The sequence below is a fragment of the Ammodytes marinus genome, assembly GCF_949987685.1.
Source record: "Ammodytes marinus genome assembly, chromosome: 22".
Taxonomy (NCBI): Eukaryota; Metazoa; Chordata; class Actinopteri; order Uranoscopiformes; family Ammodytidae; genus Ammodytes; species Ammodytes marinus.
The window spans coordinates 8,916,125-8,942,855 of NC_137226.1; the positions used below are offsets into that span (position 1 = coordinate 8,916,125).

At 41.2% G+C, this 26,731-nt stretch overlaps 1 protein-coding gene across 1 annotated transcript in view; it reads right to left on the bottom strand.

Annotated features, from left to right (window-relative positions):
• iqsec3a (IQ motif and Sec7 domain ArfGEF 3a) overlaps positions 1 to 26,731 on the bottom strand; it is a gene marked incomplete at both ends in the record, with an annotated part of 83,243 nt that overhangs the window by 24,536 nt on the left and 31,976 nt on the right. The window contains 2 exons of the mRNA XM_080051061.1: positions 9,071 to 10,362; positions 17,571 to 18,282. Of these exons, the coding sequence (XP_079907187.1) occupies positions 9,071 to 10,362; positions 17,571 to 18,282 (2,004 nt within the window). The remainder of the gene's footprint in view (positions 1 to 9,070; positions 10,363 to 17,570; positions 18,283 to 26,731) is intronic.

Consider the following 26,731-nt stretch of genomic DNA (forward strand, 5'->3'; position numbering starts at 1 on the left):
GTCTGAAAATCATTAAGTGGGATGTGTACTGTTAGCACTTTCACAGTGGGCTAAAAGTGATTAAAAGACACAGGATCTCATCTCTATTCATACATAGGCATGAACAACATCTTAACAGCTCGGCACTGCTTAATTCAGAGGATACTGCCAGAATCATAATGGCTGATCCGGGATGCAGCTTTAAATCCCTGCTTATAAACAGTATGCAAAAACTTTAACATATTCTCAAGTAGACTTTACTGTACAGGGACAAGACACATTGTTGATTGCTAATACGATGGATTATGCCAAACCTCTCCAGGTTGATTTGAACAACGTACAAAAAAGAAAACACAACCGATATCTGCCTGTCGGACGGTGAATGTGAAAGATTCAAGTGAACATCTATGTGGTTTGAAAATGAGGTGTAGCCTACTTCCATCCTTATTGCTCATGCCTTCAAGAAATTGTCTAAACATGTCATTGGTTTCTATGAATCACAGTTTTTTTTTAAATTCAACCCCGCTTCCTGTGATCCTGCCATAAGTCTTGCAGACAGTCTTCATCTGGCCTGATGTCAGAACTTACGTAGGTACAAGGGAGTAAAATCTGAACTATTTATAACCCTATTAGACACAGAGGGTAATTGCCCTAGGAAGGAAGGCTACCACATTATTGTCACAGCTCTCCTTGTTTAAAGCACGGCCTTTACATAACAGAGTGCTGTGAGTGTGTATGTGTGTGTGTGTGTGTGTGTGTATGTGTTTGTGTGTGTGTGTACCACCGCTAATGGGTTTAGTAAGGCGGGGGCGGGACAAGGGGAGGGCGAGGGGAGGATAAAGGGCATGATAGCAGGAGGAGACTGGAAGGAGACCAGACAGAGCAGATGTGCAGTAACAGGAACGTGAGGAGAGAGAGAGATAGAGATAGAGAGAGAGAGAGAGAGAGAGAGAGAGAGAGAGAGAGAGAGAGAGAGAGTGAGAGAGAGAGAGGAGGATGAGAGTGCAGGCCCCAAAGCATCTGCTGCGACAGCCTCAGCACACTGTCGCCTTCCAGCTCGCCCCTGCTCAGCTGAAGGTGATGTCTCGCCAAACGAATTTGGCAGTTATCGCTCAGTTGATGTTTGCCCAACAACAGATGGATCGCACATGGTGATTAATATTTGTACTCGGAAGCGGCTGGATGGAGGCACGAAAATATGTAAGGAGTAGAAAAGGAAAGATTGATGTTGGGAGATATAATACGAGGTGAATGGATTCGGATGAGTGTACCGTCCTCATCGGAGTGTACCGTCCTCATCGGACAGTCACTAGCTTGGGTTGTTTGTTTGTTCAAATGCTGGAAACAACACTGTTTATATTTTCCATTACATGGGCCTGTTGTGATTGGTAAAACGATGATGTCCTTTCTGAAGAGCAAAGTTGGAAGTACTGTGGTGTCTTTTTATAATAGAGGCAATCACCCAGAGTCTGTGACCTTCATACAGGAGTAGATTGTATTTCGGATTCTGGTGTACCTACCTATACTGCAATCTTATCTCATAGAAATTCTGTATATTTTACCGAGTTGTTTTGCCGGGCAATATCATTCGGTATTGTGCTCACTGGCAACGTCTTCACAATCGAATTAAGTGCTATGTCTCTATACCTCAAGAAGACAGGTAGCAGGAGGTTGGGGTGTGGGCATATACTGTCAAGTGCACTACATTTTTCAGTGTATACCTTATTTCTAGGAGACAAAGTAACCTACATACAGCATTAGTGTAAACCAACCTTAAACCAGTAGTTTATGCTTCCTAATCCGAACCAAAACTCCACCATAGAGTCAGAAAATCTACCGTTTATTATTTATTGTCAAGGTGATATTGGTCATTTACGTATAATGACTTGATTTCGACTTGAAAACTGGATTCTTACAAGGCTGCAACATAACGATACAAACAAACACATGCATACAAAACAGGGTAATGCAAGAGGCAGTGCCAGACAGGACCCAGAAGCTATGCTAAAATGACAACTCCTACAGGCCCTGAAATCGTTTTTACAGTATATCTTGGACTCGCACCCTCGCATCATAAATACATACTTCCCTCAACACCTCGATATCCACTTTTATTGGCTCTCTATTTTAAATCTATTTCAGATGTGCACAGTTGCCGTACCTCAGGGCTGTGTTTTATGGCCTTTACATGTGCTTAACTGTCAACACTGCATGTTGCCTATTTCTCCAGATGCGCACATTTCTGTTTCATTACTAGCCTTTGAGAGATTGATGGCCGGTTAGCAGCCCTGTGCATTCTTCTGAGTGGAAACACGATTGTGTGGTGTGAATGTTAATGCTTCAAAAGCCCAAATCATTACCCTGATGTTAACTTGCTGTATCAAAGCGCAGCTCTTGTCCATCAAGAATACTTTTGCTGAAAAGGCAAGAATACATGGCTGCCTTCCCTTTCCTTAGGTTAGCATTTTTTCTTAGTTTTTAAGAGCAGTAGTTCAGAACCTTTAAGTCAAATGTACGCCTAGAGAACACTATCAAATGAACCCCTATACTGACATGTTTGGAATGAAATCATTTAAAATCATCTATATATTTTTACGCTATTTATTATTTGAAAGTGAGGGGGTAGGATTAACTAAGCCTTCATTCATGCAAGTTTATTGTTTGCTATCATGTCTAAATAGTAACACATAGTAACTAGATGTTATGGCTGACCTGAAATATTTATATTTATGAAATTGTAATTTCAGCGTACAGCTATACTCTACAATATTTGCACCACCTGTTAACTGCAGAGGAGGAATTAAAAATGCATCCTCTGCTCACCATCTGGATTTCAAAGTGTGTTAATATGTGCTGGGTCGTTTAGAACCGAGGGCAGATTGCTAATACAGGTGAGGTTTGTGTGTCTGAACTAACACGCCCAAACTGCTCATTCAAAGCTTTTTGTAGGTGATTTCGCATCCTGGCATCTCCTCATCCCTCTCAAGGATTTATCTGCTGTGTTAATTAGCCTTCCCTGACATATGTATTCAGAACTGTCTTTCTCTTGCCCTCCCACTCTTTCTTGACACATACGCCATCACCTACACATCTCTTATGCCACCTTTTATTTAATTCATAACGCTCGGTTGGTGTTCCATTTTCATGCGTTGACGGGAAGTCGATCCTGGTCCCACCATTAGCTGCCCCGATCAATGCTTTCACCTCACCAGAATGTGTGAGGAAGGGGAACAGTAAATTAAGGATATGTCTCACCGAGTAGTATAAAATGGGAAAGTCATGCATACCAAAAGAGAACTCTACTAAGGAATCTGTCATTATTGTCACACTTGCTCACATCCTTCCCCTCTCTCTCTCTCTCTTTTTCCATTACCGCGCTAAAGGTTTTGTGTAGATCCCTTGTGGGATGGCAATGTTCTTGACACACTCTCCCCTTGCCCACAATGGAGTCTTTGTCATTCCACCCACACTTAAGGTTGAAACTTTATATAATAGTCTCTTTCCTAATCTTTCCCCCACTCAATTTGTGTGTGCCACTGCCAGTCCCTTCATCCAACTCAATATCCATCACTCTCTGTTTGTATTCTTTTTTATATTTGTGCAGACTGGTACACACATACATACTCCTAAAACTTCTAGGACTTTTCCTCTCTTTATTTTCCTCCTTTTACTCCACCTGCTACGGCGGTGCATAGGCCACCTGCTGCAAGACAAACACACACAAACTCATACACTCATAGCATATGCGTGAGCTGTTGTGTCCACATGATCAAGCAATACCCACGTTTTAGCCCTAAGCAAACAGCCCTGTTTAAGATGCACAGGATACAACAGTGCAGGTATTAGGGGGAGGATATGAACTGGTGGAACTAATAAGCCTCAAGCTTGGTTGCCCTCGCTCTCTCTCTTTCCTTGTATATATATGTATTTTTTTTGGCTCTACCTTCCTCATTCTATCTCCCTCTATCCTTGGAGCCAATTTATGAAAAGTCAGTTTATCTTTCTGGGTGTTTGATCGGGGAAATGAGAGGAGAGGATTGCAAAAAAGAGACACATAAACTTGTTGTGATCAAAGTGGGGAGCTTTCATTAAATAGTCATTACAAACGTGTGCAGTCTTCACAAACCCTCTGGAGACGTGTTAAGAAACGACTGACACTATCAAAATGCAAATGTTTGAAAAACTAATTGTAAAGAGAAATGTACAGAGAAGGGTAAACATTGGCGGGAACTCTATAGGTAGACTTTGTAAGTACTTCTGGTTTGTTGATCTAAACTTTAAGTAGAACAATATCATCACATCCTCCTGTCTGTTTCTACTGCTTGCTACTTAATGTGTGCAGAATCATATTGAAATCCTGCTTGGAAAGTAAGGGTATTGTCGCCAGGGCTCAACTCATATGGATTAATCATTTTAACTATTTATTTTCCCCTCATTTGAGCATGACTAAATCCTGACGTAAACCTAAGCTGTAGTAGTTTCTTCAAGTAGTATTACCTGTGTTTTAATTTGAATTTATCTGTTCTCAGACCTTAATATTCAACAATTCCTTCAACATAAATAACAAAATACGTTGCATGCCGTCAACACACACAAGCATTTTCTGATCCGTAAGTTAGGGTTAAGAGAAAGATAATGGTTTTGGTCAAATATAACTATAGTGTTAAGGTGCCATTGTGGTTACAATGAAAAAAATTGAGGTTAGGATGACTTGCTTTCTTTGCTCCCTTCACAGCTGTTATGGCTTTATCATTCCAACTGATGTACAAAACATGGCCTTCGACTTGATATTGTAAGACAATGATCAAAAGAGGGAAATGTTATGGCATCATGAGATCATTGCTTCACACCATTAAATCAGTTACAATGAAGTTTAAAAGGCTTAATACTTAACACTTAAAGCTATACTGTACGATCTGAGAGAGCTAGCATGATTTGAAATTAGCTTGTCCTCGGAGTTCCGTTTAACTCCTCCCTCTCCCCTCGGGACTCCCTCCCCCACCCCTCGACACACAGCCGTGCACGAGCGCTGCTGGCTGCACTTCCCAATTGCACTGTTTACCAGTGATTGTTAACATTTAACTCACACACACAAACACTCACACATAGGCTACATGCAGAAAAGGCCCCAAAGTTTATAGGTTACAGTGTTGTTATTTCTTATAGAGTGTTGAGATGAGTTTTGTTCAGTGTGGATGACAGTATAGCTGTCAGTTAGTGGCCGTGACGTCAGTCGGCCGGAGGGTCTGTCTAGTAAGTTCCTTTTCTCTTCTCTCTCGGTCAGGTGTGTGAGCGCGCATGTTGCCGCAGTAGTCGACACAGTTGAAACGTGTTTATGTGAATCACCCGTGTGTGAGTAAGTACATGCAGTCCCGATCGCTGTTATAAGTTACAGTTTATGGATGTTATTGATGGCCGCGATTCGCAGGTGGCAACAGCTGTTCTAACGTCTCCTCACGAGCGGAATGTAAGCCTGTGTCTCTTTTCCTGCGATCTATGCTGCTGTGCCTGTGAAAGAAGGAAAATAAAGAGCGGAAAAACCATACTCCTCTTCTCATGCTTATAGTCTGACGTTTTTGGCCTTAAGTGGTGTTCTGGCCGACACCTCTGAAGTGAAACCAGTGATAAGCAGATCAGCGCGGTACCGGTAGGCGACATCCACCAGTTTCCTCCGCTACACTAGGCTACATGATGAAAGATACAGAGCAGCCTACTTAAAAATATAGCCTACTATTTAATCTTTGGGTTTTGGGGAAAGTAGCAAGTCTTGTCAAGTCAAAAGGCTCAAGTCACGAGTCATTGATGTTAAAGTCCAAGTCAAGTTGCAAGTCTCTTTACATTTTGTCAAGTCGAGTCTCAAGTCATCAACTTCATGACTCGAGTCTGACTCGAGTCCAAGTCATGTGACTCGAGTCCACACCTCTGGTAACTTCTGTGTAGGTTCCATTGTGTAAGCTTGTTATGCTACTTCCACTAGGTCTAGTCCACTGCCAGGTAGCCTACTACGATATGGCACGAACGCTTTCTCTGCCCTCCGTGAACGCGCTCAGGCTCGCACACAGAGGGGAGAGAACGCGCAGGATTGTGATTGGTTCTTTAGATACGGGTCCATCGTCTCCGATTGGTCAGCATTTTAACAGGTTTATAGAAGGTACAGAATTTGGGGGTTTTTCGTTTCTTTTTCATTGCCCATAAGTCATTTATTGCTGTTGGGGTGTAAAAAGCACTTTTCACAACATATTAAAAAGTGCATATTGCAGATAATCTCCTATGATGCCTTTAAGAGATGGGAAAGTTATAAATGAAAAACATTCCCTACTCAAATCAAATGTCACTTCAACGTCACAACTCTCTTATAGGCCTTTAAATACTTTTATTTCCCGCATTCTTTTACATTTCCCCCTAGTGATTATTCCCTCCGCAGCTTTAATCCGATAAATGCACAGTTTGTTCCTGCTCCTTCTTGTTTTCAGTGTCACGCTCCAGGATTGGTTCCCAGTTAATCAGCTTTATTGTGCACTGCAGAGCTTGGCGGTGAAAAGAAAAGATAACTCGAATGTTCTAAATTTGTATAAGATGGCTTAATTGGGCCACTATCTCAACCAAATCTTGTAGTGTTTTTTTTTTGGCACCTAAGGGAACACAGTGTATTCCGTTATCGCAAGATATTCTAGAAAGCAAGGAGAGCTTCTTCAGAGACGGTCGAGGTGGCAGGGACAAAAAAAAATCCTTCTTGGATTGAGATGTTAGCAGTTTTTTAATTTCAGTTCCCAAGGTGCCGGTTCACACAGGGCTGAAGGAACTTTTAATTACATTCACGACGCGCAGCAGAATGACTAATGAGAAATTTAGGCTTTGTGGATCAATGCCAGATTTTCTTACTTCACCCCTCATGGATTCTCATTAATTGCTCCCCGCTACTCCATCAGTGGCTATGCTCAACTTGTAACAAATTACAGTTTGTCCAGTACATTCACTTCGATATGTGGGGTATTTAGGTCCTTAAGGGTATACGCTCTAGGTGAAAACAGGGCATATGGTACATTTAACTATTCAAAGCTACCTTCTGAATCTGTTGATGTTATTAACATTACAATATCATGTGGTTGCAAACATTCTAAAAAAAGAGAATTCACAGTGTTGAAACAATAAAGTGAGACAACTCAAGTCAGCCCACAGTGTTCGATTTTTACTACATTTTAATGTCATAAGCATTAAGTTCTATATGGGAATAAGGCTCTATTCAAACTACTTGAGTTGCTGAAACATCACAAGGATCAAGTGTTTCTCTAAACAAATCAACCCCCCAGTCAGTGCTGGCCGTAGCTGTCGCCATGGCAACACTTTTTCTTCCCATCACAGTCAGCAATGTTACCACTGTGCACCTGTCTAAAGTGCCTCTTGGGAAAGGTCTTATCTGGTTTAGACTTTTGTCACTCTTCACTAGGCAGCGAAGGGAACTGAATTCAAAATGACCTGAAAGGCTGCAACCAACCAACGTATACAAGATGCCGAAATTTCAGGATAGTTTTTCTTCCATGACTGAAAATTCTTTAAAGCCACAGAGGAATATGCAATGGGAGTTGAGTGGTGGTAGGGATTCAAGAGTTAGGCCTACCTGTATCAGGATTTCATAATAATAAATTGGACTCTTCACATGAAAGACTGATTTAGGGAACTTTTGCCCGTCATTTATATTTGAAAAATTGTTTTAAAGCCCGTTCACAACTAGAAGATCCACTGTTAGGTTAGACCATCATTAACAGATCTGTCCAGCTCTTTTGGATTTAGGGGAAGTTTACTCTCCTGCAACAGCAGCGTTAGCCAAGACAACAGCTTTCTTTGGTAAGTATCCTACATTTTTTCTCTTTTCACATACAAAGTGAAAATCCTGCTTGTTATTAGTATGTAAGCTAAAATGTTATCCTAGAATAACATAGCAGACTTAGCTCTATACAAGTCCAAGGTTTTTTATGCAGACTTTATGCGGGGGTCATGTAGCTTTAGCTTCCGTCTTTTACAATGTATAAACCAATACAATGTATAAAATGTACCTCTATAAACAAAGGTGAAAAAAATAAATATAAAATATAGCCATTAAGCACATAATTGATGGGCCCTTTCAAGAATCTTGTTTGAAAATGAGTCAGCTGTAAAAAGCATTTGCAAACAAGAAATGGAGCGTAAGTTAGCATAAGTAGCTGGTTTAGTACAGCTGATCTGCCAGCAAATTGACAGTTATCAGCTAGAAGAGATAAGCCTGGTTTTGTCCATGTCTCTCTTCTTCACACTTCTTTCTCTCAATAATCCTTCCTCTCTCCCTTTGTCCATGTTCTGGTGTGTATTTCTGAGAAAAGAGGTGGTGTAGCTTGGAACCTGTGCTAAATTCAGTTTTTCTTCTTTAAGCACATTTAGGGCCTGTGAGGAAAATGATTTATTTGCACTTTGAGTCCAGGGGACTCCAATCAAACTTCAGATACAATCACAGGAGGGGTGGAAGTACAGACTGTTTTAACTTTAGTACATTCTACAGGACCCTATCCTTCCCAATAAATCCACTCTCCTTTTCTTTTCTTTAAACCTTTCCATCTTCAGCTTAGTAAAGGCCTGCAGTATCTTTTTTATTTATGTCAGAGTGAGCAGAATAATACACTGGAAACCTTACCAGAATAATCACATTACTGGGTCCTGATTAGATGACAGCATTTATTTGAGGGTAATGCTAACATGACAACTCCCAAATTACCCCCATGAAATTCCCTGACAGGGTTTAACATTTGAATGTGTGTGTGTGTGTGTGTGTGTGTGTGTGTGTGTGTGTGTGTGTGTGTGTGTGTGTGTATGTGTGTGTGTGTGTGTGTGTGTGTGTAAATGATTCGTTTTAAGCTCTCAATCTGGGGTAACTTTACATTCGTGAAGTTCATGTATCTTTCAAGAAAAATTAATTACTAAATTAGTTTGTCATGTCCCAATGTCAAAACCTTTGCAATCATTCATTATTTTGTTTCACAGCAGTTAACTAGACATCAAAGATGCAGAAGTAATATACCTCAACCTGATTTAAGAGAATCAAAATGTAATGGCTACTCACACATTGAAAAGGTTGAGGCCAATGCGGTAGAGGCGTTTTCGCATGACATCGGTGGACAGCGTGGGTGATTTACAGCTGGCGGGGTTCTCGCAGTGGTAGCGTGGCAGGCTGAGGATCATGGCCTGTAGTGCTTCCTTGGACGAGGCTTCAGACGTGGAGCGAGCCTCTGTCGACGTGCTGCTGCTGCTCATCTGCTCTGAGCTGTTGTCTGCTGTCTCTGAGCCACACCTATTGACCTCCAACGGCTCTACCATGGGCAAACTCCCCAGCAGTACAGCCTCCGGTTGTGTAGGGGCACGGGGAGCTTCTCTGGGTGGTGGGGTCACCACCACAAACTCCTCTGGGCTTTGAGGGGCTGCCATCTTATCCAGAGGGGTTAGGGGAGGTTGCTGGTCCTCCTCAAGCTCTTCTTCACTCGGCGGAGGAGCGGGGAATTCAACATCCTGCTCGTCGTCTTGTATCTCTAATTCTGGGGGCGGTGGGGGTTCTTGTGGGGGCGGCGGGGGATCAGTGGGTTCGGCAGGGACCTCTGCAGGAGGAAGAGGGGGTTCTTGTGAGGGGCCAGCAGGAATGAAGGATGGAGTGGAGTTTGTTGAGGAAGAACTCGTGACAGTGTTGTAGGCTCCTTCTTGTTGGACACAGCTGCCGAGGTTGACAGAAGTGGATTCCATGACTGAGGATGAAACACGGAAGTTCTGGCTGTCAAACTGTACCGTCACATCCCGGAATGCCATCAGAAGCTTGCTTGCACTTCTCGACAGGTCATTTGGGTCCATAGGGCCATGAGAAGCTGTTGATTCTCCCACACCAATTCCTTCTCCAACACCTCCTACTCCTGCTGCGGCCGCTGCTGCTGCTGCTGCTGCTGCACTGAAGGAGTCCGCACTGAACTGATAAGTGCCCCCTTCTTGCAGTGAACACATGGTCTTCAGGCTCCAGTTGCTGAGCGCATCGTCTATGGACTTTGCCAGTGACTGGACCTGTTCAGTGAATGAGTCCTCCAGGTCGGTCAGGGAGCCACCGACTGTGGCAGGGAGAGATGGTGAGCGCACCAATGGGATGCCTGCCAAGTTGCAGCCTTCTGCCAGGGCCCGTTCAGCAGAGAAACCTTCCGTGTTTTGCACACGGACCTTGCGCAGGGAGATGCGTCGAGGCAGACGACTCTCCAGAAGTGAATTGCGGATCTTCTCGAAGTTCTTGCTGAGCTGGTACTGGCGGAAGGCAGTCTGGATCTTGCAGGCAGCACGGCGGGAGGTGAGGTGTCCGCCGTACTTGTGCTCTAACATTTCGATCTAAAAAAAAATAGAAAGAAGGATAGAAAAGGAATCAATTGCCTGAATTTTAGTTGTATTTCTAACTGGATACAATCATATATGACCATTATGGCTCCATATTGATTAGAAATTGCAGAACCAAGATACACACCAGTGGGTAAAAACAAAACATCAAGATCAAAGAGGGCTCTTCACTTATCACTCCCATAATGCTCTGAGAAGGAAGCATGCATTCCATTTCACTACCCAGTCTTTCAAGATTAGTATTACACTCTTGCCTATCATTGTGCTGCACAGAAGATGAATATGGGAAATGAGGTGAATAGCAGTTTGAAAAAACAGGTGGAGTTTGTCTGGAAAAATGCATGAGCAGGACATGAAGAGGGGAATGGAATGACTGTGGAAGGAAAATAAAATCCAGGCAGTCCAATTCTTAAAGGAATAGGCAACAATCTAATATTGAAGTACTTCTAATATCATCCTCGGTGGTTCAGTAATTCAACTTGTAAACTGTAGTAAATACAGTTTGGCCAAAACCACAGTCTGAAAGAGGAGAACACAGCAAGGGCTGACTCAGGGCATTTGGGCAAACTGTTCATTTGCCATAATCTCTGCGAATTCCATAGAGAGGTCCTCCATGCAACTTTAAATTGTTTGAAACTGAACAGGCCATTAATCTTGCCTTTGAAAAATTGCTGAAATGCTGTGGGAAATAGATAGAGATGTAATATAGCCATCCTCATCTGGCAGCCGCTCAAACACTAGATGAGACCTCTGAGTTTCCCAGAACAATCAGGGTGTGGGTATCTTCGGAAGAGGCCTAGGCAGCGCTCTTATCATTTTGAGTCACTCTGCAAACCTTTTCAGACAAAATCAATGAATTTAATTCTGCTTCTGTAACAACTTTATCAAAGGCAAGAGCGTGGGCGACGATTCGACTTTAAAAGAAATGTGGTGTCACATTCTGTCGTTTTTATAAATATAACAAATGTACACGCTCTAGTGTATGGAACCTTGCACATTAAACATGACATGACATTTCATTCTAGGTAAAATTGTTGCTGTTTTCTCCCTCTCTTTCTTTAGCTGTATCACGGTTATGAGCACATAAGGATTAATTTGGTCCACATAAAATTCATGTAAATTCAAATGCAATTGATCCGATGGTGGCTACCAAGGATCAAAATGTGACTTTCTGCCGATAATCTCCTTTCGCTTTAGTCTTGGACAAAGTGACCCCACCATCTCGTAGGCTGGAATGGCCTCGTGGGTTTGCGATTTGTGAGAAGTGGTTAGTTCAACAAAATGCAGCCCATCTCCTGCTGCCATTGTCAACGGAGGAATGGAATCACATACAATGCTCTTTAGAAAAGTGGAGTGACACTGAAAATCCATCTTATCTACTCCATTTACATTACACTGCAGAGCCTCTGAGAGCATGGTGAGACACACTGAGAATATTAAAGGGGGTTCCTGAATAGGACACTCGCTTGTTGCTCTACTCTATCTGCTGATTGCGACTTATCAGAAGCTGTCAACTCTTTCAGACGGTTCGGACTCAGACTGAATATTCATCTCTTTTTATTTTGGATTGTTCTGTAACTGTGTGCCCTGTTGAAATAGAAAGGTCGGCTTCATCGCCATGACTGCACTCTAAAGTAGACCTTGTGTAGGTTTAAGAATTAGTATGATTGACCTCATTACTCAGAAAGGTGTCCCGCATCAAAACAAATTCTGCAAAGAGTTCCACTGCAGAGGTGCCCTTGAATCTGTGAATGGGTTGTCAGTGTTGCTGCATTTGATTAAATGTGGCAGTCGAGCTTATTTGTTTTGCCTTCTGCGTAAGCTGGGTCGGGATGATGAATAAGGCATTTGGGTCACGTTGCTTCCTGTATCAGAGTGTAGAGCGGATACAATTTGCCATTCAGATGGAATTAAAGCTAACAGGAAGTGCTGGGACGTAAGGGATGGAGGAAGGAAGAGATTTGATGCCAGTCTTTCGAGGATTGTGTTGGGACAAGTGTGCCGGTTTCTTGATTTACTACTACAGTAAAAAATTTGGATGGTAACAATAACTCAATTTCTATTACCATCATTATTGTGATTATGAAAAGTATCGGAGGTCCCCATGGTCAAACTGAGGCAGAAAAAAACACAGCAAGACCAAAGAACCAGGCTCCTTGTCTAGCTACCTTTAGCTATTTTGTCCATGAAAAGCTGTGTTTTTCATTATTTAGTGGACCAACTGATTGACATTGAGCTCATCTCAGCTTTAAGTATGGGAGCATTTTGGTTGGTTAGAATCAAAGCCTACAGGTGGATTCTGGGGTGGAGGTGGGCCTGACAGCAGTGACAGCAAGCTAGAGCTTCAAGCCTTCGAGTGAGCATCGTGACATGCAGGGAAAGAATGAGCAGATCATCGAAAGCTTAAATACTCCAGCATGATTAATAGGGCATGTTGGATACATGTTGAGTGAGAGGAATAAGTCAAGTGTGGCTTAATTTTAGCACTAATAGTGATATTTCAGGAATTATCACCATGTTAATACACTTAACCATGAAATGTATGATCACAATAATGACTCTAAAAACATTATTAGTTGGGACTTGACCCTGGTACAGCTGTTCTACATTAAAAAAAACATGGGAATGGTAAAGTAAATGGCAAAAAGATGGATGAACTGAGCACTGAAGAAACAAGAAAGCAAGCAGCCCAGGGTATTGAGGAAAAGGTCCAATACAACACGGGGTACTGAGACGGATGAGTGCCCAGATAGTAGCACTGCAGAAAATCCCCCCCATTAGCCGACTGTCAGCTCTACCTCTGATCACTTCACTAGGTTGATGGAGAGAGATTATTCTGGAGATGCAGTGGTTTGAGAGACCGCTGATGGCACTGCTCTGTCCCACAAGGGTCTGTAAATCGATGTTGACGGGCAGATCAGCACCGTGCTGACCTCGTGTTCAGGGGAGGAAAAGAAAAGGTAGAAAACAAACCAGTGCAGTATGCAGCACTACATATTTGAAACCTTGCAAGTTATTACTGAGATGAAAGGGTTGAATTATTCTACAGTATAAGGGATGGATATAGGTGAATAAATAGGACATTTAAATATTTCAAATCAAGTGCATTTAGAGAAGCATGAATCTCTATAGCTTCATTCAAATAGGCTTTATATCCACAAAGAGAGGATTAATATGAGAATATTTGATGTAAAGGTGTGTGTGTGAATGCTGATTTTGAGCAGATAGTGCTGGATACCTCAGACTGAAATATGGCACTTTCTCTATCTATCCATGAAATATTAATACCTGGGGGCTTTGGAAAATGAACATATTTTTAGTCTGGAAATGTTTTCGCTTCAAATGGAAATGTGTTTCAGAACTAAAGGTCAACCAAAACAGAATGCTTTTTTTTCCTCATTTCAAGAGGCAGATTTAGCTATTGTGAGTCATGTGCCATGACAATGATGTTCTTTTCATATTGTGAATGGTTTGCTTTTCTGTTTTACATCTCTGTTTCTTGACTTTGCAGTAATTGCTAATTTATTTTCTCTTTGCTCATTGATTTTTAGGTATCAATATTCCAAGGGAAATACCTATGTGATAACTTACTTAGCAAAAATAAAGAAAAATTGTGAATCTGCTTAGCAATGTTAAAGCTACACAGGTATGTTATTTTTCTTGCTACTTTTGCAGTTGAGTTGTTAAACTACATTTATAAAGGGCAAGCTCGTACATTTAAAAAACTCATTCGGTTATGCTTCTCATGAATAGTTGATGTTTTGGAGATGCGTAGTTTTTTACAGGAAAGCAACCATATGATATTAAATACAGCCATTTTTTATAATAATGAGAATAGCCATAAATCAGTCTTGATGAAAATTCCTGCATCTCACCATTAAATGTGAAATAAAAAGCCTGATATGCGTAGGTGAACCAACACATCATCAGATCTCACATGCAGCATTGGAGGCAAAATGCAAAGCCACGTTTATTAGCTTTCATGCTCATGCGCGCTGTCTTACAGCACAGAAACATCTGCATGATTAATGAGATGATTATATAACAGCAAAAAAATGGGACAAAACTAATGCTGACCGTATTACAAAACCAGGATGACAATAATATACTTAATGGCATCAGAGGATGGTAAGCTGATTCATACTTGAACAAAGTCAGTTACTCCAAAGAGGTCAGTGGTTACTGAAAGACTTATTCTGACTCTGACACACACACACACACACACACACACACACACACACACACACACACACACACACACACACACACACACACACACACACACACACACACACATTTCAGTAAATGACATGTAACAGAAATAAAAGTTCTGAACTCCAACCTCTCCCTTGTTTCATATTTCTTGACCGTCACATGCACATTTAATAATGAATGAACACGAGCCACTAAATTGAGCATGTCTGGGTAATAATTTCAATTCATGGGCACCATAATTACTCAAGCAGAGATTAGCACCAATTACAGAGCAGGAGCAGACGTTCAAAGTCTCAACCCATCCTTTATCACTTCATCATCATCTCGTAAAAGAAAAAGGATTTTAAGTCACTGCTACTTTTTCAAGCTGTATCCATTCGATTTGTTAGTGTTATATAAACAGCTTTGGCCATGAGACTTTTAATAGTATTTAACAGAATCAATGCTATTAAGACCCATTTAACTATCTAGTTCAGGTCAAGACTGACCTGCCTGACACACTTATGAACTCATTTATACCATGTATAAATGTGCTTCTTCGTGGCCTAAAAGTCAAGCTTGTGAGTCGTCTGTGTATTGGTGAAATAAAAAAGGCATTAATGTTGTCAACATACCTTTTGTACATAAGTTAGCCCAGCTAGCAACAGATGCACTGACAGATTTCCAGGAACTCAATTCCTTCCTGTAATTTACATTAATAAAAATGTTCGCTAAAGTCGGGAACATTTCATTTGGATTTTAACACAACGTAGACTGTGGAGTTCAATATTCTTAAAGTTAACTTTTAAGTGCACCTTTCTGCGAGTGTTTTTCATTCATTTTGGTTCTGCTGCTTTTTGTGATACTTTTGTGTTTTTATCAACAGCCACACTGATGACCAATCATTTTGGAAACTTTAATATCCGGAAAATGTACTATTTGGTGTACTAGAAGATACATTTACTAAAGATTCTCGTTTATAATTGCTTATTGTAGGGTGTAACCAAAAGAAAGTAAAACCCATGAAAATGTAAGGAATAATTTTACATTTATTTTTTTTTATTTTAAATTTTAAACCAAGAGCTGAACGGTCAAGTTGAAGGGAGTTAAAGCTCAAATTTTTCGTAACCCAGCAATCAAGGTATCCCCCTGCAGATCCAATTACCCTGACATTGATCTGTAGATGCATCAAGCCCCTGCACCCCCAAATGTTCAGAAAGAAGATCAATCTAGCTGATTGCACATCTCTAGCATTGTTGACAGGGATATTGGAGAAAGGAGACTTGGAGATGTGAGATTAAAACAGTGAGAGTGGAAGTGAGAGGGGAAAACGGGTTTCGAGCAGAGATTTAAAGAACCCCTTAGTCTCGAATGGGGAAGCAATGAGGAAATTATGTTAAAACAAAGAGTGAAAATGGAGTTGAAACAAAGCAACCATGTCCTGAACTAAATTAGTTTCAGTAGCCAGTTGCTTGGAAGATGGATTTTTAGTAAACAATCAACCTGCTTCAGAGCTCATCTTTTAACTGTGTATGTTTTCTTCTTGTTCACTGAATTCAAACAAGTATTGAAACAGAACGCCACCATCCAAATGATTGTGACAGTGTAACCTCTGAATAAATTTGAGTTCAAAGTCAATGGAGGGTGCCCTGAGACTGAGAAACATTTTACACTAGTGTCTGAACATGCATTCTGAGCACTTCCATGAAGTTGGAGGACTCACACGTGATAAATAAAAGAAACAGTCGAAATTAAAGCAACAGAAGCCGAGCTATCCTGTATTTTAGTCCCTAGTATAAGCTCCAGGAACACCGGATCCTACATTTTTAATATGCAACTGAACTTTTATTTGACCCTCGCTGCCTGGGAAATACTTGTCCTGAGATGACACGATGGCTTCATTAGGGGTATTTCTTCAACCTGTAGAAATCTCCCTATCAAATCCACACAAGACAATATAGAACTGTTTTTCACAAACTGTGTGATGTTCCCTGTGACAAGTTAACTGGAGTTAATGGGTAACATTGGTGGAGTGCCCCTTTAAACTGCAGATGTGGGAAACAGATTGGGAGCACACCCGGACTCTACCGCCTTACCTGGTTGAAGATCCATCGAATGAAGAATGTTGGTTAGATAGATGAAACATGGAAAACGAATGGTGGATGTTTGATGGTTCTTGAGATGGAGATAATAATGCAATGGTTTCCAAGCCCCTGATGAACAGCATGATAAGAACACAAACATGAGGATATGGGAAAGGCATGTTAAAGCAGTCACACTTCATAGACATAAGAGTTTCGGCACAAAATCGGATTAGCTGGCTTATAAGAGGGGAACAGAAAGCAGTCACATGGTTTTTTTCTCCCTGGCAATGTTATTCTTAATCATCCAGAGTGACTCTTAAAGCAGCAGAGGGAAGACAAATTTAAAAGAAGGAGTTTTCATTCATGCAGATAGAAATGCAACTTGTTTGCACATTTTCTTTTACCCTGATGTGTACCTGTTGCACCTAGGCAAGAATACAGTATATGAAAGACCTGAACCTAAAAAATATATGTACATGAGTCGCTCTACTGTAAAAGCACTAACAAACCTGGGAATTACTTATATAATACTTTCAGAAAAACATAGTTTTACAATCCAGGTTTTTGGTGAAAGACAAAACCATGTGAGGAACGCTGTGACATGATGACATGGCAATGACAATGATTGTTGATGATGATGATGATGATGTTTAGGAAAATTAGTAGCTGATACAGTTTGGAAAGTCTACGGGTGCCAATAGGGATCAATACAAAATTAAAAACCTCATCAGACACCAGCTCTTTCCCTACCAAAAAAAACAAAAAAAACAAAAGCCCATCTCCTCGGACAGAAAGCTAAACATCACAAACATGTCATACCACAAGACGTACAGTACGACAACACACAGGCCAAGTAACTGTACCTGCCGCCCTCCCTCCCTCCCTCCACCCACCCACACTCCCCCATCCCCAACACAACCCTACCTGCTTGTTTTTGAGGTCAAGCGAGAGCTCATAGTCGGAGGTGACGGAGTGCGAGCCGGCCCCGTTGCGTTGCATCCTCAAGGGCGAGGCCGTGTGGTGCAGGCTGGCTCTCCTTCCCGCACCACTTCCTTTCCCTCCTCCGCCTTCCTCCTCCTCCTCCTCCTCGTCCTCCTCCTCATCTTCTTGCTGTGCTGCCTCGGACTGCACTTCTTCTCCCTCCTGATTGCTCTTTGTCTCCACAACTTCTTCCGACTTTGCCATGTCTTGCTCGCTGACCGTCTGCTCCGCTCTGCAAGGTGAAGAGGCTTCAGGGGTATCATGTGGGGCTTCCTCGCTCTGAGATTCGACTTGGGGCTGAGGTTCGGACTCAGGCTCAATCTCGGGCACTGGCTCAGGCTCGGGCACTGGCTCTGGCTCTGGCTCCGATGCAGGCTGGGGTTCAGGCTGGGGTTCAGGTTGGGGTTCAGGTTCGGGTTCAGGTTCTGGCGGAGGTTTGGTTTCGGGCTGGGGTTGAGGTGGTGGAGTCTGTGGTTGTGGTTCAGACTCGGGATGCTGTGACTGTGGCGGTTGAGTCTCTTGCTGCGGTTGCTCGGGCTGTGGCTGTGGCTGAGGTTGCGACTCGACCTCACTCTGCAGCTCCCCCTCTCCTCCTCCTTCTCCTCCTCCTCCCTTCCCTTCCTCCCCCAAAGGTGAGTCTGGAGAAAGGTCATCGCTGCAGAAAGGAGGAGAAAACGCAGAGTGAGGTTGCCTGCTGCATCCGTGGTGAGCTCCTGACCTTCTCTTCTCCAGGCTGCCTGGGTTAGTGGTAAGAAGTTGACCTTTCTTTTCTTTTTTTTGTATGATCTCACTCTGCTACCCACTGTGTGGTCAGGACCAGTTCATCTGTCTATAGCTGGCTACTACAGTTCTGTCTGCTTCTCTTGTCTGTCTAGACAATGACAGACAATGAAACCAAGTAGAAGAAAAAAAATTACAGCACAGAAAAGCTGACAAAACCACAGTGTGCAGGATTGATAGATAGATTGAAGCAATAATCAATTTCAGCAAGATCTTCAGAAGAGAAATGTGAAAGAAACAAGGAAAGTTGACAGCCAAAAGTGATACACACCCAACACACACACACAGACATGGGGGGACAATCATGCAGCTAATACAAATATCTCTACTACAGCTACAGTATATGTGTGCTTGTATATCTGGTAGTGTTAGTCTAGGAGGAGGCGTTTTATTGTGTTATAACAACAAAATTATCGACATGAAACACAAAAAGGTTAGGTGGGAATCTATGTGACTGTTTTTGACGACCAGCTAGAGTCCCATCTATCTCTCTTTTATTTTCTAAGAACCTTTTTTTCTTTGTTGCAGTTTGAGTGCAAAATAAAGAGTTCTTTCTTTGGTACCATCTTGTCTTTCAGCATCTGTCCTCCCACGACAATGTAATGGCCTTGAGTTTAATCAATGCTATTGGTCTCTGGCTTTTCTGACGCTGTTTCTATGCGGATTAAGTCATACTTGCATTGAATAAAAGTCTGCCTCTGCAGCATAGCTTCTGCCTCTTGTTAGCAGAGACTAATTAGTGCAAATATGATCTCTGAATCAAAATAGACATCCTTTATAGAGAGGACACCAAAACATGAAAATGCATCAGGACAGGACTCGTGCCTTTTTATTAAAAAGCTGGAGTCACAAAGAGACTACAACACAAATGAGTTGTTTAACAATTTAGGATGCTTACACTTGATAATAAGGACTTAACACAATCTAGTATTCATTTAGTTACATTCTGACCTGATGATGGCACTAGATCCTGGCAGGGACATGATTGTTTGAACTACATTTACTGGTGTCAATAGCTTTTGAGATAGTTCGCATCATGGTGGCCATATTGGAAAAGTTAGGGCATCACCAACGTTGGTAGACTACACCATCGTAGAACTTTGACTGTATGTACAATATGTTGTGCGAGTCCATCTAGTAGATTCCACTAGATAAATAGATAAAACATTTGACCAGCAGGTGGCCCCAGATAAAATCAGTACAGGATCAGTACATTATTTGGACTCATTAGTACAACAACATTTCAAGACAATCAACTCAGAACTCAGTAGGCTACTGGAGTACTGGGCTGAGTGCTAGTGCCGGTTTGCAAAACCATGTCATTATTTCACTGTATATATATCTCTATTCTTCCAGCTGACGCTAGGGCAACTTCAAACACAACCATTAACAACAATGGCTAACATAATCGCTTTTCTGCAAGTGTTGCTGCTGGCTCTGCTTTGCAATCGTTTGATAGGCATCAACTGGTCTGGTCCAGTGTATTTGTGCTGTTGTTAGATTTCATGACTGAGAGCTGGTTCTTTTGTTAGCTAAATGCTAAAAACTAGCTAACAAGTCGATTAGGTACCGGCTATGAACCAGCTATTAAACTGCCATATGGGTAAAGGGGTAAGACTGGACAAAAGTGATGGACCAACATTGCCATCACAGAGCTATAGCTACTACAGCACTTTTTAGCTAAATGCACAAGCAAATAGACATCTAAATCCAACATTTTCTGACTTGATGCTTAGTCTTTTACAGGTCTCTGCAGCAGTGTTGCAGCAGTGTTGTCAAAGTTTCTGATTTGCCTATACACACATTAGCTATAGGAAATATGTAAAGTATCAGCAGATTTTTCCAAAAAGATCTTTTTGAATTTGGAGGCCAGGTTTACACTTCTTGTTGACAGTGGCCATGATAACAACTTGGCACGTTATTACACAGATTAAGATAAGATTATTTATTCTTAATGTTTCCCCTTTATTTAGGATACTTTGATAAGCCTGGAGTCAGTGAGCATAAAATAAGAACTTTTAAGCCTGCCGAAATCGGTAAAAAATTAGCATGATTCTCCCCAGAGGGGAGGAAGGCTTCAAAAAGAGACGGCAAACTTTTTCTCCAAGACGTGAAAAAAAATCTGTATTTTTGCAGACATTGCAGAGACAAACGAAAAGTAGCAGCAGGGGAGGAAATGTAACCTGCACACACAGCCTATTGTGAATTTGTGGATAACATTTGCTATCTATGTATCAATACAAGTGCGTATATAATAAAAGTCGATCTACTCAATTTTCTCAGAAGTCTTGCTTCCTTTTCCTGCACAGGAGAGCTCACTGCTCAGTTTCATCACACATGGCAGCACATAAGCTTCAGGAGAAAGTATCTTTGGTGGGGGGATAAAGCCGGGTCTGCAACTTCCAAAATAGAACTTGTATGAGTCATGAATAATGAATAGAGAAATAAAGTCTGCTGCCTCAACACCCGGCTGCAGGTGAGCCTTTCTCTTGTGCAGAAAATAGACCTGCCTGGCAAAAAAAGAAGACTTATTTTAAAAAGGGGAGTTGTTCCGTAGCCTACAGCCTCGGTTGCCATATTTCCGCTCATTGTTGTCAATCTAAATGTTGTTACTAAAGCCTGAATGAAACGTCAGGATGATTTATATTGTTAATGTTAGTATTGTTTAGCATCTATTTTTGGTTTTTGGTCTGTCTGTGTTTTATAATGGTGTCTTGTAAGCCCTTGTGGGCTGGGCATGCTAATGCATGACACAATAATAAAAATTAAAATCAAATCAAATCATGTAGTTTTTCCCTACTTATTGTTTTTGTTTTCACTAGCACTGCAGATAATGTGACTATCGATAGGCTACATGCAGCCGTATTTACGGTAAATCAGATTAAGCAGGATAGTGGGGCCCCCAAAAAAGTTGCACATGCACCGTGGTTAAGATGTTCAAAAGGGATTATTAGTGAGGGGACACAGTAAATACATCTCTGTGTGTTCTGAATGCATTCACTGATAACTGAATTTATAAATGTGTGTGCGTCTGCTCAAGGCTTATTGTAAACCACTCCAGGTCTGTCACTCACGCTCCCTCCCACGTATCAACTCTTGTCAACCTCATATTTTCATCCGTTTTGTCAAGCTTCTTGTCATCATCACCTTCCAAATTTCTCTCTCTCTCTCTCTCTCTCTCACATACACATACAAGACACACACACACAAACACAGTGGTCCTGCCACTCTATCCTCCACCAGATAAAGAAATTGAATGGTCATGGTGTCTGACAAGCCTTGGATGCTGCCTTATTCTCCTCTCAGACGTCAGTATTGAAGACGGATAAGAGTAGTTGCCTCCCATGAGATTAAATCCAGAATGTGGTTATGGGGCCCCTTGACATCTCTGGGCTACCAGACTGGTGCTATAGTCTGATGTGAGTCCAGGTCTGTCTGCGGGTGTGTGTTTTTTTAGTGTATCAACTGCGCAACAGATCACACAACAAGAACCTGTAGTGTAACGCAAACGTACACTAGGGACAATTATTGAGGAATGTGAATTAAGTTTGGCACGATTTTGATTTATAATTGTTAAACCTCCCTATGTAAAAGTACGAAAACGAGAATGGAGAAAAACTAAATTACATTTAAGTTAATAAAGTATTGTCAGCAAAATCTGCTTATAGCGAAAGTCATTTTTCTACAAAACAAATACGTGTGGTATTTTATTTATTATTTTATCTAATCGTATATTACAAGCATGTAACTGTTTTAGCTTGTCAATGCTACAACAAAATACGTTGTATGTCTTCGCCATCTGAAGACGCAAATAAAAATTCTGATTCCAAGCAGAAACATAAAGTAAGTAGTAAAATATCAAATAAAGCACACCAGCCCCTTCCACAATCACTTCCTCCAACTGCTGTCAATATTAATCATTAAAACACTGTGATGCTGCCAACAAAAAAGGTTTGAAAAATTAAAAATAATGAGTGTTCCTTACAAGTATATCTCTTTGGCTCAGATATAGCTGTGTTCCCTTTCTGGGCCCCAGAAAAAGAACATCAAGGATATACAATTGTGGAGAAGCTGCAGCCTGCCCATTCTTAAGTGCTTCTGTGGCAAGAATGAACGGGAGCACAAGGGCATGCATCATTTGGTTCATCTTGGCATGAAGTATCATAGGCTGTAGAAATCATTAACATAACTTCTGAGGTATTATGGGGATATCTTGAAGTCTGGCATATTAGTTTACTGTTCCTGCACCTTTTTATCCCGACCGCTCAATAGTCTGAAATATTTACCATTTACCACCTCTGTCCATGGTGCTGAAATACGTGGGAAAATAGATAGGATAGAATTGTGAATGTGAGAGATATTTAGTTAGATTAGTATTTTGGAGTTAAGAGTAAGATTAGTGTAGTTTTGGGATAAAGGACCGTCGGACCAGTGGGCTGTCGGTCCAATGGGAAATGTTTTGGACTATTGAGCTGACGGAGTAAAAAGGTGTCTGAAATACAGGCAGTCCCGGTTTTCCTTCTAGCTGTTGTCAGACGTCATGCTAGGCTAAGAAAACAGCTTCTCGTTATCTCTATATTTAAAGGGGAACACCACCAATTTCACAGATCAACATCTGATCCCAGATACATGTAGCCTCATCTCTGCTTCGGGCTAAAAGCTTGAGGCTACATTAGTCGTGTCTAGAATAACAAGTCAAAATTCCCCAAACTGTGTAATGTAATGTTGTAAATTGCCGGACCATAATAGAAGTGCAATGCTAAACTTTTTAAAGTACACTTTTAAAACACAGATGAAAAGATTAATACTACTCTGAAGTCTAACTCTCGGCATTTAAGGGCAACGACATATGAAAGGAAGACCGCTATCTTCATGCAGGAGGCCCACTGATCACACCTTCAGAGTGAGCTCCGTCGCAGTGGGGCCGCCTCGCCTTTCATTAACCTTGATCGCAGAGCTTTTGCTGCATCATCACATGTGGAGGTGTGCGGCGGATCAAAAGGTCTATCCTCTGGTGGACCGCGGCCAAGGAGTTGCTGAAGAGGGCACTATGTGAGTAAAAACCACATCAGCAAGAAGTCCAAACAAATTAGGTCCCCCAAGAAGCTGCTCTTGCTTGGGAAAGTATTTTTGTTTCAATCTTAGAGTTGGATTTGATGTCCCCCACCCCATATAGAACAGTGATTTATTTGGAAATATTTACTGCCAATAAGAACTTATTTCCCCTATTTTTCTGCCTCTCAAAAACCATTCCGCTTAAAGACTGAGCTTGGAAGTCGCCTTGTCACTTATACTAAATCTTATGTTTCATATACTGCTCATAAAGAATGAATCAGGGCAGAACACAAGGGCAGACTGGAGTGTGCAGAAGCGGCTGCATAAAATACGCATATTTTTCTCTCTCTCTTCCGATGGATGCATAGGGGTAATGTATGGGCTACATTTTGTTGAACACATCACTGGAGTGTATTTGAAATGCATCACGAGCAGGAGGAAAACATTACTTAGTACCACTTGACTGACTTTGTATCGTTCAAAGTGTGACTACATTCCTCGCGCCCTGTTATAATGACGCATCATTTTCCATTAACAAGGGAAAAAAAGCTGCAAGGAAAAACCGAGATACAACAGAACTTGGCTGAAAATCATCATCTGGGCGCCATGAATATCTGTACAAAATCTGAAAATGTTGTACATCTCTCTGGAATCACAAACATCCCTTTATCAACAAATTAAAAGCCATACATCTTGTCTTCCATGATCAAGGTCAAACACACAAACATGCCGCCCACACATGTCTGCAGCAGCCCTCTCTCGCGCTCATACGTTAGAGCCATCGATTCAAAGCAGACTATAAAGTCCAGAAAAGGACTGAAAAACCCTCTCACATGCATGCTCTGTGCATTATGTGTAATCTCTCCGGAGAACCGGCAGCACATTCTTGGCAACGTTCACTGAAGCTTTAGTGTAGAATGCTGAACAAATATAGCCATGACATGTTTAAATCATGAAAAAGGCAAGAGATGAGTCACATGGCTAGCAGGATCTGAGCTCTTTCTTGTCTCCCGAGGACAAGATGTCAAAGCCTCTGCACTTGTTTTTTTAGTTTGAGCATGCTAGGGGAAAGGTCATTCTGAAACAATAATAGAATAGATCTTTCATTTTGGAGCACCAGTCAGACACACATTGGAAAATAGTCTAAATAGTAATGACGGGTTGAAAAACCATTAGAATGAGGCAATGAAGTCCTATTTGAATGGTAAAATGCACATAACATACTCATGGCTAAATTCACCTTGAATAGACATGCAGTGCTGCATGGTAGGAGCTCTCTGTTCCCTCCCCCATGTGATCAGTCCTGAAGGGATGCATTGGTTATGGAGATGCCAATCAATATACATCACTCACGTGGGTGGGATGACATAGCTCGTAAATAGCACTATTTAGCAACGATGAATCGAAAGAAAGAGGAGAAACTTGGCATAAAAGAGGGGGACTTTGTCATTTTGTATCTTTTACATGTAATCCATACTGTCTGAGGAGGACTGAGATCAATGTGGATCAGTTTATGTCTCTGAAAAGCAGCGAATCAGCTCTTGTTTAAATCCCATGCAGGCACTCTAATGTTTTTTTTTGTTTTGTTTTTTTATGGGGGGCCAATGATCAGTACCACGGGGTGAGCAGGTTCGGATGAGACTGTGGGAAAAAGCTAACTCAAGTATTTACCTACTGCTGTGAGACGGTAGCCTATGCCTTTTATATAGCATGTTGAATTTTTAAGGTGGAACAAAGTCGCCCCAAAGGATTTAGGAGCAAACTGCCTGCAAATACAGTATGCAAGTATATAGACACAAGTCAGTTTATAACCACGGGCATTTCTCATGCAATGTCAATGAAACATCTTTCCATCAACAACAGAGCAGGGTATAAAAACAGGTTGTGCTCGTGAAATATGCAAGAAGGGATTTCAAATTGAATCTTCTCTTCAAAAGCCGCTGCCCCGGGATGTCGGTAAAATGGAGGGAGAGACAGCAAGAAAGAAAGAGAGAGAGAGAGAGGCAGCAGCAGGGGAAATTGCATCGCAGATTTACGGTCGACACACTGCAAGACGGTGCTTATACACTCGTGGGCAGAACTTTGAAATGGTGGAAAATGACATGACATCCACAACCTCATTCAATGTCACAGAATGACATTTACAAATAGGGATGGAAATCACCTGAAATCTGATTTTACATTTAATGGCAATGTTCATTGGTTTTACTTATTTTTAAGTATAAGATCCTTCGTGGTGGGATACAGTTTTGCAAGTCACAAGTACATCTCAAGTCTTGGCTGTAAATTCCTCGCACATTATGGACCAGACTAAATTAAAAAAAGAATAGCCTACAGTTGTTGAGATAATAATATTAGTATTTGTATATGATCGTTATACCATTCAACAAGTCTACAGCCATGCTAACAGCTCTGTGAGAAAGCACCTGCAATGGTAGTTGTTAGTAGTTGTCATTATGCCATGCCTTCATAGTTTGTAAACCTTACAATGGCACAGGTAGAGTTTGTTCAGTATCTAAAGCCCTCTTTAGGTTGTCATTATACATCGGGTTGAAGCAGCCTTTTATGGGCACCTAAGAGAGCGATAGAAAGAAAGCGGTGCATTCAAGAGCGACAATGCCCAATGCGGTAAGGGGAACCAACAATTGAGCAGTCCACCCGCCCTAGTGGTTTCACAAGCTAATTGCCTATTATATAGACTGTTAGGGGGAAATAACCTCTTCTTCTTTCCTTATTTGGCTCACATCCACATTAACATATTTGAAAATATCCTCAGGTCGTTTTTTTTCCAATGCTCAAGTCTCTTTGAATTTGACTCTTTTAGGCAATGCACATGACGAGGGCCCTATGATGCTAAATCACAGGAGCGTTGAAAATACCAGAGATGGTTAAGAGATCATCGTGATATTGAACAAGTATGACTTAATAATACTATACTTAATAATAATAATGATAATAATAATAATAATAATAATAATAATAATAATAATAATAATAATAATAATAATAATAATAATAATAATAATAATAATAATAATAATAATAATAATAATAATAATAATAATAATAATAATAATAATACAACACATATTAAACTGCTTTTCCCACTGCTCTAGTACTAAATATATTCTATACTTTGAACTTTCAAGCTGATTCAGTAATGTAACATAATGTTCATGGTTTTGAGTGCGATTGAAGAGAAAGAGCTATGGGGGAATACATCACACCCCGCTAACACCAAGCAGGAAATCATCATTTTATACAGAAAA